The 16,043-nt window shown below is 41.2% G+C and overlaps 1 protein-coding gene across 2 annotated transcripts; it reads right to left on the minus strand.

Moving 5' to 3' along the window:
* Positions 1 to 816: 816 nt before the first annotated feature.
* On the minus strand, positions 817 to 14,997 carry LOC115367749 (TBC1 domain family member 20). Of its 2 annotated transcripts, none has more exons than XM_030063657.1 (10): positions 14,782 to 14,997; positions 13,560 to 13,614; positions 12,097 to 12,227; positions 11,868 to 11,948; positions 10,487 to 10,673; positions 10,203 to 10,304; positions 8,430 to 8,571; positions 7,058 to 7,242; positions 5,919 to 6,037; positions 817 to 4,965 (listed from the first exon to the last, which is right to left on the minus strand). In XM_030063657.1, the coding sequence occupies exons 1-10, from the start codon at positions 14,852 to 14,854 to the stop codon at positions 4,784 to 4,786; spliced, it is 1,257 nt and encodes a 418-aa protein (XP_029919517.1). In that variant the 5' UTR covers positions 14,855 to 14,997; the 3' UTR covers positions 817 to 4,783. The 2 variants fall into 2 exon arrangements, with proteins under 2 accessions (XP_029919517.1, XP_029919518.1); XM_030063658.1 differs by having other exon boundaries at positions 4,784 to 4,965; positions 5,928 to 6,037.
* Positions 14,998 to 16,043: the final 1,046 nt, after the last annotated feature.

Here is a 16,043-nt window from a genome sequence, read left to right on the forward strand (position 1 = left end):
AATACTCTGATCGTAGTGTGTATGGAATATCAAAATGGCACTTTCAGGTTTACTAAGCTTTATGTGGATATGGCCAAGGTAATCCTAAATGTTTGGAGCTGTCAGACACTGTAAACAAGAAAACAAACATGAGATGACGAGCATTTCCTTTATAATAAATTTATTGTTCTATGTCATAGACAAAAACAGCTTCATCTACTATGTGAAATACACTGAAACCACATTGCAATAGCTGCACGGTGCAAAAAACTTTGATATGTTTGTACCAAATGTTCAGCCAGCATCCATGGCAAACATACATGCAATGCCCATAAAATTATATACATACAACTAAAGGCCTGTGTTAATTCCAAAAGTGTTTTGCTGTGATCAAGACAGCGGTGATATTTATGACCTGAGGAGCGACAGAGTTGTCATGAGAGGCTGAACCGAGGGGTAAAACACACTCAAAGGGAAATTTAACAGCCCCCTTCAGCCTCTTTACCACACTGATGCCTCTAGCTTGGTGGCTGGTCAGTGGTTTCACGCTTTAGGAGAAAACCTAGTCATTTCAATTTTAGTGTTTGGTTTTTCACACTTTTCAAACCCACTGAATAGCTGTCCAAGTCCATGCACTTGGGAAAATCAGCCAGTATAATTCCTAAAATAAATCCTGAAAAGTTGACTTTGGATACAACATTTTCATTCAAAGCAGTAAAATGTTAATTTGCATACAGCGACCATCACATAGGCTACAGATTATTGTGTTTCAACATCTGCGACTCTCTTTTTGATAATCAATGTAGAACTGAGCATATCTGCTCAAACTGTTAATGCTTTTTATAATGAATCATCGATGGGGTTTTTGTGCTGGCAAATGAATTTAACAGAATGGTTAGTAGGAGGGGTGTAAAATAGCCTCCACAAAATTGTTGCAGATGTGAGCTGTGATAGCAAGTGAGAGTAAAAGGATAATGAAATGCAGCTAATGAAAGCAATAACAGCAAGTAATGATAAAGGATTAAATTAATTGTCTTTGTAAATGCTCTGATTAACAGCAAGCAAAACATAACACTGCAGTTTCATGAAAACTTAGTAACTTAAATTTTACATTTTTCTCCTTCCAGAATTATAAGTTTGTCAGGTACATTTATTGAATTTCATAGCCCTGAGACCGTCAAAACCCAATTGAAAACCACTGTAATGTTTCAAAAGATACAGTGATTGTAAACATGAACATAAGGGGTTTGTTTGTTGAGTTGACTTTTTCGATACTGGGGCTCACAGCCAGCAGCAGCCATAGAGTCAAGTCAACAATCTGGATTTGTTTTAGAGTTTTGATGGTTTGAATTAAACCAAGTAACAGGCTTCAATCATTTTTCATCGAAAGCAACTGTCAGCTTCAAGCTGAACCAGTGCAGGTGTTGGTGTAGGTGTTGGTGTGTGGGTGTGAGAAGCTGAAAGACAGAGAGATTGTGTCTTAAACATGCCAAGAGCCAGGGGCATGAATTAAACCCTCATTAGGATCTGGCACCTCCACTGGCTCCCTGTCTATTATGTGAGTGTGTGTGTATGTGTGTGTATCTAAGCTACTTGGTGCCAGTACAACTACACAAATTGCACTTTCACTTTTTCCCTGTATATTACAATATTATGTGTTCATCTGTTTAAGCAAAAAACAAGAAAAACAAAACTGCCATGCACAAAACAATTGATAACCATGTTTTATATCATATCACCTGTACCCAGATATCACAGATGCACAATTACATACAACAACTTAAATAAGATGACAGGTTGGTCAGCTGTTTGAGTAAAAGCAGTAATGCCCACCAAGCACCACAGAGGATTAAAAAAAGTTCCCCTTGGTCACACTGTTGTTGTTGTTGTTTTTTTCTTTAAATATACCAGATATAAGCAGTGGCCTCACACATAAGCCAAACAGTTAATTTCTGAACTTGCTAGGCTGACGAATAATGATTAATCACATGTTTGACAAATGATTATATCATCTTTAAAGACACGATCAATAAGCTACTGACAATTGTTGAGGCTGATAGTTTCCCCACAATAATTCTTTCTTTGGCAGTTAAAATAAAATCATACAATCACATTACAATCCAAAAATAAATAGCCAGATTATATCAGATTGTTGCCTTGACAATAAATAAATTATTTCAGATCCCTGGAGGGTCACAATCAAAAACAAAACAAGTCCCTGTCTTTCTTTATGTTGCATTTAACCTCAGTGGAAGGATGTGTGAGATGATTTCACATGGCGCATGTATGATTTCAACAGAAACAGACCTTAGGATGCTAAGCACAGGTTACAAACTGACCAAACAAAGCAGACTCACTCACTTTTATTCCTTTTCCACCAAAAAAGTTCTGGTTCTCAAACTGGTGTGGTTCAAGATTCTTGGAACCAAGGTGCAAACTGAGAAACTGGCCCGTGTTTTGACCAGTTTTTGGACTGGAACCATCCCATCATGGATGTTGGGCATGCACAACAGAAGTAAATACTCGTGACCACGGTGCCATGGTGACCCCGCCCATCTGCTGTCAACTGCAGCACAGAGCCCGACCCCTCCTATCTGTTAGAAAAATTAACCTATATAATCTGAGACTGATATGGTTCAGACTGAGAATAATAAACTCTTAATTGTGCCGGTACGTTATCTGGTGTGCTGATTCTGTCCCAGAGAAATTAGCAGGATCTGACAGTTCACACTTCAGAAGTACTATTTTCTTTGTGCAGTTGAGAACCGATTTTTCCATTTGGGAAGCAATCAATGGAAATGCAAAGAATATGTCGAAATGGTTCTTTGTTGGTGGAAAAGGGGTGTTACTGGCCTACTGACTGATTTCCTGACCAGGTGGCTACCTGAGTATCATGCCATTAACTGACTGACTGACAGTCTCATCAACTGGCTGACTACCACCCATCACAATCACCAGCATTCTTGAAACTGACTTGAGTGACTGGCTCGGCTCCACAATCCTCCTCCTCAGAAAACACTGCAACCACAAACGACGACTGAATAACTTCTTAGAACAATCTAAGCTTGTACATTTACAGAGCAAAGTAAACCCCCTGGAAAAGCATCTACATTTACTTGTTCCTTTCTGTTAACGCTTTATGCTGACTGCACCGGCACATAGCTATGGTAATTGTGTACACAAAGGAGCATGTTGCATCGTGCACCAGTTAACTTGAATTCATATGCTGCAGGATGACAGGAATCAACAGGCTTACATGTACGTGCACTCCTGGCCGGATGTAAATGTGATTGCAGAGAAAGTGGAGTGAGGAGGAGAGTTGTGAATCCACGAAGCTGTGATGACAGATGCAGGGGCTAGATGCTAGTAAAAGCTGATAAATATTTCAAAGTGTAAGTCTACATACAGCACACATACTGCTGTTTGCAGCGGCCAAAGTGTTCTCTACACATGTAACTCAGTTGAATATGGCCTGTATTATTAATGTTTCATTTTCAGCTTGTGAAATTTTGTGTTACTCTGTGATTGAGTTTAAGGAATTTCTTCGCATACTGAGGTTGGACCCAGCAGTTTCAATGTGTTATACCTTTTCGAAAAGACTCAGGCAGTTTGTCCCCTGTGCTGATAAAAAATAAATAAAAACACAATTTGTTTCATAGCCTGTCCAACTACTGTAGCAGTAAAATCATTTTTCTAAAAGGAGCAGTAAAATACTGTAGAGAAAAGCAATGTTGTAAGAACCGAGTACATGTAGCCCTGTTGACAGTTGTTAAGGATGGATGTTGGCACAAACCTGCTAAATATTTCAGAATGTAAAAGTACTCAGTGTTTCCCCTATATTCGTTCAGCAGCGGTGAGCCATAGCAGCTAGAAAAGTGCGACCATTGCTAAAAGACAATATGAAAATGAAAATATGATGAAGTATCTCAATTCTGCCTGCAAAATATAACCATATATCAGCCCCTGCTTGCACCGAATACTGAAGTTAAGAGCATACTGTTGCACACTGGTGATTGTCTAATTTTCACAATGCTCGTTATGTGAAAAAATCTGAAAATCATTAATTCATTATCCCAATGAGTAAAGCCATTAATACTGGCTCACAGTCAAAAATCTCTCCTTCCTTCACACTCTCCCATGCCTCGCCCTCTTTCCTCCCTCCCCCCTTCCGAACTGAAAGCTTTCAGGAGAAAACCTCTCTTTAATAATTTGTATTCTTGTGTCATCGTGCTGGCTAAGGGCACTTTTGGCTCTCAGACAGGCCTGCTCATAAAACAAGCTCACCTAAAAATGATCAGCGGAAATGCAGCGAATTAAGCGTGCCAATGTTTTAAACACTAGCTACCAGCACAGAAAATCAACAACACAATCATAGTTTACTTCAACTAACCTAAGATACACACACGGTGCAGCAACAGTGGCATGCTAACCGGTGCCTGAATGAGGAAGGTGTGTTGGTGTTTGACATATGGTTTGAAGCCAGGCACGTAGATGTACATTCATACAGACAAACATACACACACACACACACATACACACACACACACACACAAACACATACATCCTGAGGCTGAGTAGTGGTTTACATATGTTCAGTGAGGTTGAGCAGCAACAACCTGTTTGGCATCAAGACAACTAACCTCCTCTTCCTTTTCTCCTCCCTCTCCTCTCAGCAGGGGGAGGAGATTCAAGTCTTCAGGTTTACATCTGATATGCATGTGTTTGTACACACCTTAACTCTTCAGAACGGCCGGTGTGTGTATATTCTCAGAATGTGTATCAATCTACATCCATATCTGTCCATTCAGAATAGTTGGAACAACATCTCAGGCCCCCAGTCCATAGCCGTCTGAGCCACAGCGAACACAGCCGCCCCGAGGGTGGCAGACAGCCCCCACACTGCCATCTTCACCATCCTGTTCCCCTGTCCCAACAGCAGGCCTCTGTCACGGGACAAAGCTGCCTCCAGGCCTGGGTGTCTATGATCTAGGAGCACAAAATAAGGAGGGGGTCAGACTGCTGGGTGCAGAAACATGAGGACAGGACAGCAAGGAGCAGAAAAAGGGATGCCTTGTACGCTTTCTGTCAATATAATGTGCATAAAATGTCAATGGAATAATGTCCCCCAACGGATCAGATCATATGCTGAATTCATGACATCCCCGGTCCTGTCAATGAAGGAAATGCTCGTAGTAGCTGTCAGTAGCTGTGACAGCTGCAGAAATATTGGTTTGTGCAATGCAGCATGTCACATATCACAACTGTGGTTAAAAAAAGCTATTAAAACTGCAGTCTGTGTTGATCTGTGCTGAATATGATATCTTAATTAAAGAGCTAAAAGCTAGATCTCGACTCGGCTGTTTGAAACACTGATCTCTAATAATTATATATATATATATATATATATACACACACACACACACATATATATATATATATATATATAATGTTACGTTTGTTTAAAGTATTATGAAGACAACAAAAGATTGTTTTAAATTGATTGTACCTCAGATATTAAAAAAAAAAAAAAAACATCTTTTCCGGTTATATTTTTTTTTCATTCAAATTTTGTTCCAAATATCATTCGAATATCGAATTGTGAACCCTGTATCAGGAATGAAATCGAATCGTGAATTGGGTGAATGATTACACCCCTCATGAACAGTGGCAAAGGAGAGAAAATACTTCCAACTTGCCAGCTGCTGAAACACGTTTAACATTTAGATGCCAGCCTTTGTGTGACAACATGATTCTGGTCCCATGTCCAGATGCAGAAAATGCCAAAGACTGAGGGTAAAAATGAAACCAGAGACAGCAACGTGTTCCATCTAACTGCTCTGGTTGGATAGAAATGCGTCTACAATCTCACAATCTGTATCCAACAAGAATTCACATTTTCTTAATTCATCTGTTGATATCTGTGAAAGGATTACAGTTCCCATTTTTACCATGTCTGGAGGCGGAGCTGCCTCGGGCCTTGGTTAGACGCTGGAGAACAGAGTCTGGCCTCTGGTGGAGCGTGGAGAGCTGGAACGACTGGAACGTACTGATGGACAGACTGGAGAGACAAACAGGTACAGAGGGGGTGGAAAGAGGAGAAAGAGAGAGAGAGAGAGGAAAAGGGAAAGAGACAAAGAGAGAGAGTTAGCTGCTGATGGAGAACAGAGTCTGGTCTGAGGTGAATCTTGAGCAGGTGGAGTGACAGCCAGAGATGGACGAATGGATGGATAAACAGGTGGACTGCTGAGTCAGCAGCTCAGGTTATGGGGCATTAATACTAGTCAGTCAGGGCCTTGTGTCACTGATGTCACTTCCTGCCCTGAGCAATGACTGTAGGGGTACAAGTAAGGACACAGAGAGAGAAAGAGAGAAAGAGAGAGAGAAAGAGAGAGAGAGAGAGAGAGATTGAGAGATTGTGTTCCCAGAGTCACATCCCAGATATCACACGCACATGTGCATATTTGTCTTTGTGTGTGTGTGTGTGTGTGTCAACATCCCCATTCAATCTACACCTGTTTTGAGAGCATCCCCTCTTGGTCACTGAGCAAATTACACGACATAAAACTCATTAGCAATACAGAAAAATAAGACTGTGACTGTGTTTTTGAAAACCTCAACATTATCAGACAGAGTGGTTTATTTGTGAAGTACAATAATATGTCTTGTGGTTTTGGTGCAGAAACACACTGACACCTATTGTAGGAACCCAGGATCCTGGGACCCCGGGACCCATTCTGTAAAAATATAAAGGCTGAAATCTCACAGCTCACCATTCAATACGTATCAAATATCAAAGTAATTACAAAAACACTACCACTGTCATATTGGTCACTTGTGTGGTATCAAGTAATGCCGACTGCAATATAAAAACTATTGAGCACAAAATTCTGACTGAAGCATGACTAAGTATGCCATGCCATTTGGTAGATCCAAATGCATATTAATAGAAAAAAAAAAAAAAAAAACTACTTTGAAATTTCAGTACCACCAAAAAAAAACAAAAACAAAACATCTTTGGTGTGCAGAGATTTTTTTTTTTAAAATAACATTTTAACTTTTAAATATTTTATCTGCTCGCCTCTTGTGGGACTGCAGTGCCGCCCGCTTGGCCAGTAAAGAGGGAGGGTACTGGTCGAACAGCGCCTGGGATCGACCAATGAGGAGTTCGTATGGGAGGTCCTGGGGGATGCGGGAGAGGAGATGGTGCACCATGGCCATGTCGCACTCCGTTCGCTTCACCTCCTTCTCTCGGTGCAAGACAATCTGAGGAGAGGAATGGAGAGAGGAGAAGGAATAAAGAAGAGGAGAGAGGCAGGAGTTAATGTTTTGACCACCATACTGTGCACTGTGGTCAAGCTTAAAGGATGCATGAACTGCATTCCACACACACACACACACACACACACACACACACACACACACACACACACACACACACACACACCCAGTATAAGCTGTTAAAGTGAGTTTTACAGGGCGCACTGGTGGCTCACTTGGTAGAGCACGTACCACGAATCAAAGCTGACCCCTTAAAACAGCGGCCTGAGCCCTTTGCCATGTCATCCCTTCTCTCTCCCCTGCCTTTCCTGTCTCTCTCTCTTTCCTGACACCATCAAAATGAAGCAGAAATGCCAAAAAAAACAATAACACTAATAATGAAAACATTTTTAAAAACTGAGCTTCACTTCTACAATGTAATGAGTTCTAAGCAGCACAACAGGCAGCTAAGTGTTAATGCCCCATGCTGTGCGCTGTAGTCAGCCTTGGAGGAAACATGAACTACATTCTGCTTTGTTGTTTCACACACTTCAAACAGATCTCTCCCTCTGCCCAGCCCCTAAACACAAACACACACACACACATACACACAAGGATACAAAAAAGCACACTCAGACACTTATATACTCAGCCACAAACATAAATGTGCACATACTTAGTAACATGCCCACCCCCCCAAAAAAAACACAAAATCCACTCATTAACATAAAAGAACAAAAGGATGCATGTACACACACATACACATTCCAGCTATGTACATGTGTGCCAAAGCAGTCAGTGTGAAAGCAGCCAGAAGAAGAGGCTGTTCTAGAAAAGACCAACATAGAGAAGCAAAATGGGAGGGAAAAAAATGTTTTTCTTCTTTGTCATTGATCTCTCTACTTCTCTAGTTCTCACTTCAGTCTGCTGTTCTTGTGTCACTCTCCTTCCTGATGCCGTCCTCGTCCTTTTCCTGCTCTCTTTCTCTTTTATCTCTCCCTCACTGTCCCTCCCTTCCTCTGTACCTCTCTCACTCTCTCTCTTCTGTTCATTAGGAGGCATCTAATTAACTAGTTGAGTGACTTCACAGTGCCTTGGTGTGCATGTGTGTGTGTGTGTGTGTGTGTGTCAGCATCCTGGATTACTGACAAAACAAGCCCACTGCCTCCAGCTCACTCTTTACGGTGTCTTACCGCAGCAGCGAGGTAGATGGGCATCAGCGGGTGCGAGGCCAGGAAGAAGTCGTAGAGCCTCAGTGTGTGTCTGAACTCTGATAGGACGTGGCCGTACCATGTGATCAGCCAGGACAGGGCGAAGATGGTGCCCACCTCGGCTCTGAAGGTAACACACAATTAAACACAAAGGGAGGTCAGACGTACAGAAAGAAGAAGACACAAAGTGCCAAACCTGGAAAAGCATGTGTGAAGACTAATCACTGACCTCACTTACTGACCTTGACCTTAACCTTCACCAACACACATGACCCATCTTTTTAAATTAGCTTATATATCATAACTATTTTTATATTATTTAAACATGTTATTTTGTTGTATTCTTTATTTATTGTGATATTTTACCCTGATTTTTATATATTCACATTATTCTATCCTGATTATGTTGTTTTAAAGCACACTGAATTGCATAACTCTATGAAATGTGCCATATGAATAAAGTATTGCTATTATTATATTGGAAAAAATAACATTAAAACCTTTGATTGACCTTCAAACTGACTGAAATTGCTTGCTTTGTATTTTTGACATTGTGTTGGTACTGGTTTAGCTCAGTCCCAGAGTGACAAAACATTTGAAACCGCAAGATTTCTCTCTGTTTCTGCCCATTTCTGTAAAAAACTGATTTTATCAAAGTCAGAGTCTTCATTTACTGTTTATAACCCTTCCAAACTCTCCCTAGACATCTTTTTCTGTTGCATGCTGACATAAAAAGGTAGCTATTTTTGACAGAATCTCAAGTAAATTTGAGACTGTAAGAGGCGGTTGATAAATATTGAATAGGAGCATCCAAGGTGGAGGGGAGGGCTATAAGGACGCGTAAAAGGATTAGGGAGAGACAAACAAAATGAAGTCAGAAAAACAGATGGACAGAGTGAAGAGAAGGAGCAAAGGGCATGTACATCGACTCAGGGAAGATGAGAGACAAAAGAGAGGGAGACAGAAAATTATAGAGACAGAAAAAGAAGGGAGGGGGCAGAGGAGGGGGGGCAAAAAGAGTCAGAGATAAGAAGGAAGGAAAGGGAAAGAGGAAGAGAGTTTGAGCACTAAAAAGAGCATTTGAAACATTGTTTGAAGTATAGGGTCTTGTTTATCTTGCCATTTTTGTCAGAGCGGAATGTCTGTCTTTTTGTCTGTGTGTGTGTGTGTGTGTGTATGTGTATGTCTGTGTGTGTGTGTGTGTGTGTAGACAGCAGTTTGCAGGTAGGGAGGATGTCAGAACAGCATCAATTATGAACTAGCGTCAAAATGGCAACAGTACACAGACACCCACACACACACCTATTAAAATACTTGTGAGGATCATGCATTGCCGTGCAACATTCCCTATCTCATAACACTCATAACTACAAACGCAAACATCCGACAAATTAATTGTATTTCTCAAAATAAGCATTCCTGTTTTTTGTTCAGATGAATTGCAAACCTATCCTCTCATTTTATTAAGTAATTTCCTGGTAACTGTACTCCAGCATGTGACAAACAGAGTTAACCAGGTAGACAAAGAAATGTTTCTTAGTGGAGTGTGAAGGTGTCCAAAACTGTATTTAGACCATGTGACACTAAAACTCCCCATTAACCCCAATACTAATGACATTCCAATTCAATGGTGCACACATGGCCTTTTGTCTTCACTGTCACAAGTAAAAATCAAGACTTTGATGCCACCTAGTGGTCTTATTGCTTCTGGTGGTTACCCTGTGTGTGTTTGTTTTGGCTGCTCGGCTTCTGTACCTGATCATGAAGTCATGTAGCTCTGTATCAACCTGCTCTATTATAGGCATCAGGTAGTTCAAAATGTGCTTGGTGCTGTCCATAGTAGGATCCATGAAATCCCTAGAGAGAGACAGAGAAGAAAGTGAGGCAAATTATGTTTACACTTAATAGTCTGGACTATGGTTGGTGTCGTCCATACTGGAAGTCAGTCAAGCTGATCAAATTTGCTCAGTAAAAATTAATTCTGTAATCTCTCAAACACACATTGGGTTCCTTGGATGACAGAAAAGGACTACACTTACCTGAGGTGATGATTGGACAGCGTGTGCAGCATGGCGATGGCCCTCCTCTCCCCGACCAACAGCAGCAGAGTGACGGCCACATCATGGTAGCCTTGGTAGTAGTGGAGCTGTGGGCTGTGTTTCAAAACCTCCAGTATGATGTCGATGAGCTGTTCCTGAAGCACCGCTCTCTCTGTGGCTGGCATACCTGAGCAGAGAGGTAGTGTGTGTGTGTGTATGTGAGTACAGTAGAAGTTACCCTGGATTTCTCCTTCACTATACTGCAGCATATTCCTCAACAAATGTTTGTTAATTTGAACTGCTCAACAATGAAGAAACTGGTTCTTATGCACACCTGAATGATGAGTGCTGGGAGAATGGCGGAAATTTCCAAATGAAGGTTACACTTCTGCACACGATCTGCACTACAACATTTTATTTATACAATGTTTCGGTGTGTTGGTCTTTCTGCCTGAGAAAGGTTAGGATGCAGTGAATGCATCGAAACACTGCATAAATAAAATGTTACAGTGCAGATGGTGTGTGGCAGGTTAACTGCTCGAAAGTAGAACGTAGGACTCTTTGCCCTTCTGACAGCTAGCAAGATAAGCAAAATCATAACAGCCGTTGTGCATTTTTTTTGTCTAACCCAACCCAAGGCTGAAATCATGCACACACAGACAAAAAGAAACTAAGAAAAAGTACCTTAGATAAGAACAGCATGCACCTCCAGTGTATTTATACATACATTGTCAAAAATAAAAAGCATAGCATAAACCTGAAATTAGCCAAGAACGCCCTAAGCCCTGCCCAAGCCTGACATCTTTGTCAGAAAATGAAACCAAATCCAAAACTTCCAACAGGATTGGGTCCATCAGTCAGGTTGCAGACCTCTTATCAGAAATGTACTTCTCCAGACAGTGGCTCAGTCAATAAAAAGGCTTTGATCACATACACTAATACAGGTCAAAGATAAGGAAATCAGAATTCAGCTGATAACTAACATTTATGACGGCCCTCCCATGCCTGACCTGGTCCTTCTCTGTTTTGGAAGAGGGGAGGCGGGGCGGGCAGGCCGTCAGGGGATGTGTTTCACCCGGGCAGCTTGGGGCTCCAGGTTACATCGGGTCATGTAAGCCACTAATCTTTCTTTTTCTGTTTTTTTGGGGGGGGGTAAATGTTCTTCTGCTGCAGCACCACTTTGTGAGTTAGCCTGATAAAGACAGGTGTTTCTTCCCATCAGAAGCCTACCTGGTACAGCTTTAACTCAGTTCATTAATTATTAAACACTGCCAGATATCTACATGTTACTATAGGCACAGTGTTGATGTTTGATAAACCACAGCCTGATCTGAACTGCTGTCATGAAGGTTAACACACACATACACATACACACACACACCTTTAGGAAACCTCTTCATGGACCTCCTGACATCCAGTAAAACCTGGTTGTAGTCCTTATGGTTCTCCCTAACATCTCGACCTGGAACAAAACAGGATTTTCATTCTTAGTATTGACTTCACAACAGTAGTAGGAGTAGCTGCAATCAGTCATTGATACTACTGTCAATCAATAGCTAACCAGGTCATTAGCTCATCAATAGGTGAGTCAGTGAGGTCACAGTACTAACCAGGTTTATGTGGTAGATCATACACATTGACATTAAGCAGTTTGGGCCAGACTTTCCTCCTCAGTTCGTCAATGAGCAGTCCTCCCTTGCTGGCTGCCGCTCTCCTCAGGGTCTCAATGTCCACTGGATCACTTGACATAAAAAAAAATAAATAAATAAAAAAAATAAATTGTGAGGACTGAAAGTCAAAATGCATTGGTCTGTTTAGTTGGCTTGCTCAATTAATAAATTATTTTGCTCCGTTCAAAGATGGAGTGCCTTTTTTCCATGGTTTTGCTTGCAGGATTTTGTTTCTAAATGTTTACTGTTATCATCAGTGTTGTGCAGTGCTTCAAAGTCTGGCAATCTTCAGACAGGGCTAGAGTACAATTCTCCTCAAAATATTTTGAAGAATTTCAAGGCTGATAAAGGAAAAAGGCTTAAATTTACAGCATCAAGGCTGTTCAACCCTGCACTGTAACCACACATTCAGCTTTGCAGGTTTTTATGAGCAAGTCGACACCCACATTATTTGTTTAATCCCTTGTACGTCTGCCTGACACTGTGGCATTGTTGCTGCAGTGATGGCTGCACAATGTGCGTCAACATGTCCACGTTGTACAGACAAAAAAATCTGTTGTTTCGTTTTAGATCAATTAGTCAGGCTGCTGTCCGGCTGACAGCTTGTTACTTGGATGCAGTAAGCTGGGCTGTTCACTGCCTGTCTGTTCAATTCGACGAGCACTTCCCTACGCTGTTTCACATCCAACTGCACAGTCCCCTTACACTTAAGTCTTCATCTGCCTCATCACGCTGTTGCTGTGGGCACATGTGAGTAATCATCCTGTGTTAAATTAGTTTTGACACAGTTTGATGAAGGTCACCGTCTCAGTGGATAAATGCAATGCCATCTAATTGCGGCATGGCGCATCAGACGAGCAGAGAGGGACATATTCCCACTTGCTTGCCGGAACACTGTGGCCCATTATTCTGCTGCTGATGGGGCTATTTTGTATGGAGAAATTTACCAAAACCATCTGTATTTATTTTCCAAAGCAGATCTTTTAAGATTCTAACACTACAGGCAATTAAAAGGCAGATTGTTTAGGAAAAGCCACAGAAGGATGATGAAAGGTGTTGCATTTGCAGAGTAAGTCTCAATGCCCAGTGGCCTGGGTTCATGTCCTTTCTGGTGTTAGAAAGGCAGCTAAATTAATTTCTGTCAATAGGACACAATGAAGTTCAATTTTATGTACTAGCACTTCAGCCAGCTGACAACCTGCTTGCATTGTTAGCATTCTCAAGAGTGTCACGCTGCCTCATTAGCTGTATCTACTGTTCAGAAAAAGGAATGCTCTCAGTATTTGAAAGCCCTGTCAGCTGAGTAATTGGGAAGGGGAAAAAAAAGCCAACTTAGAGGATGCTCAAATTCAAAAGGCGAGGCGTTATCAGCAGAGAGAATCAACGGTGACATTTCTACCAACCTGTTCAAAGCCTGATGGATCTCAGCCAACTTCTGTTTCTTCCAGGAATCTGGTTCTGTATAACGAGGAAACGATAAGGGGGGAAGATGGGAGGAGAGAGAGAAAAAAGGCAGAGGGGGAGAGAAAAGGAGTTTGAAGGAGAGAGGGAGTGTGAAAAGAGAGGCAGAAAGACAGAGTGATGGGAGGAGGCACAGTTTGAGGACAGAAAGAAAGACCAGAGGAGGGATAAGCAGAGAGGGAGATGGTAAATCAGAAACAGGTCAAATGGGATGTGGACAGTGAGTGGAGGAGACACGGAGAGAGAGAGAAAGAGTAAGAGGGGAAGCATGGAGGAGTGGAGGGGAGGTTAAGGGTGGGAGACAGAGTGGCAGAAGAACAGAAAAGGTAATGAGGAAAGAAAGAAAGAGGAGGGCGGGACGGTGAGATATGAGGGAGAAAGATTGTGGAGAGATGAAGGGGTTCAAAAGAGAGGGGTGGTGGGAGAGCAAGAAGGTAAAAGGGCAGCAGGGGAGATAGAGGGATCACACCAAAGTTAAAAATAGAAGTTAGCAGTCATCCAATGGAAACACACTCACACAACAAAGGTATGACTCTGTATTCACCCAAGTGTTCCCTTCTTGCAATGAATACATGCTTATCATGATAAATGACACAGATAATATGGATTATATCAAAATTAAGGCCTGCAGTGTTTGACTGAGGAATTTAACACGCATTTATCACATTAAAAACCCAGTGTTGATGATGGTAACTACTCAAGAGCCTTAAAATCTTTAATAGTTTTCTGGTTGGTTGATTATAGCCTTATTTATAGATTAATGGTCTTATAATTTTCTTTTTGGCCTGTGTTTTTTTCTCTGCCAGCTACAGTTGCACTATGACAAGTTGACACACAAGCAACACCTGAAGCCAAAATATTCAGTCAAACTGTGTACGAAGAGAAGAGAAGGAGGTTTGAGGGGCAAAATTAAATTAGTAAACAGTGAGTACTTCATGATGTCTGCTGTCTTCCATGCGTCTTATGAGTCGGCAGGCTGCACTAAGCTGATTTCGCCACGCAAGCAAGACGTGGCAACAAGTTTTAGTCCTTAAATGTCGATAATGAAATAAGCAGAGGATTCGTGAATGGAAAAAAAATACTCTAAGTTAAGTATTACTTTGTCTCTGAATCCCGGCGGGTTACTTTTCTGAAATACGTCAAGTGTAACGTTAGTTGACTCACCTCTTGTAACAGAAGGTCCATTGCCATTCACTCGAACTCCTGCGTTATTTTTACGTCTCTTGGGTTTTGTCATCACTTTAAAAAATGTCACTGTGAATGAAAACGTCTGAGTTTTGCCATAAACATACACGAATATAAAACGATACGTTTCTAAAGAGGTGAAGACGGCAAACGACAGCGAACAGCACGGCGTTACCGACTTCAACAGCTGAGTCTCCGCCGGACTCAACCTACCCTGAAATCACTTGGGTGCTCTGCTATTGGTCAGAAATATCACGTGATCCAACACAGCCATGCCATTGGCTTGTTTCAACACGTTTCTCAATCTTTCTTGGTTGTAGTTTTGTAGTACAGATTTTGAGGATATTTTACATTCATAATATCAAGGATGGAAGGTAATTTGTGTTTCTCCTCATGTTAGAGGCATATTCCCCTATTTTAAATGTGTGTAATGACGTCTTTAGCCATTTTCAATGCTTTCTTCCAGTTCTCTTCTCAGTTTTCTTCAAGGTCCAAACTAAAGACTGTACAAAAGGAGAAGAACTGACAGTACAGGCTACATCCACTAGGGAGAAGCAAAGTGCTCAGTGACAGCTGTAAAGTAAAATCACAGTGGTGTGCCTGTAATAATTAAGAATAAACATAGTTTTCGGTGCATGATGTGGTGATGGAGCCATAATTATACAGCAACCTTGCACATTACCTACTATCATATCACCAGCTGCTGCCACAGCAACTGGACCATCAGATACAACAACAGTCCCCTCAATACCGCTACTTCACCCATTACTGACTACTGCACAGAGATCCCCCTCAATAGCCTTCAGTTTTTATACCAGCTTTCTAAAACCCTGCAAGTGTAGAGGTCTGTTCTGACATTACCTGCTCCGTTTGGCCATTATTTAATTAGTTAAGAGGTGGCATTTGGTTCTTAAATGAGCCTCTTATACAATATAGTTTTTTTTCCAGGTCATTGAACTGGTCTTTAAAGGTTTTCAAATATGGAATTCAGAAATGTTTAACATTTCCTTCCAACACAGATAAAATAATGTAATTTGAGGGTGATATTTTCATTGATGATGTTGATCTGTCAGATGATATGACAAATTAATCTTTTTCTTGCATCAGAGACTGATATGATATGATATGATATGATATGATATGATATAAAATTTTACTTCCATCTAAATATCTCTATGTCTTAATGTGCATATGGGCTGTGATATAAAATTCAGTAAAAAGACCTGTGGTACTGCTATGCT

This window comes from Myripristis murdjan, chromosome 11 (genome assembly GCF_902150065.1).
Source record: "Myripristis murdjan chromosome 11, fMyrMur1.1, whole genome shotgun sequence".
Lineage (NCBI taxonomy): Eukaryota > Metazoa > Chordata > Actinopteri > Holocentriformes > Holocentridae > Myripristis > Myripristis murdjan.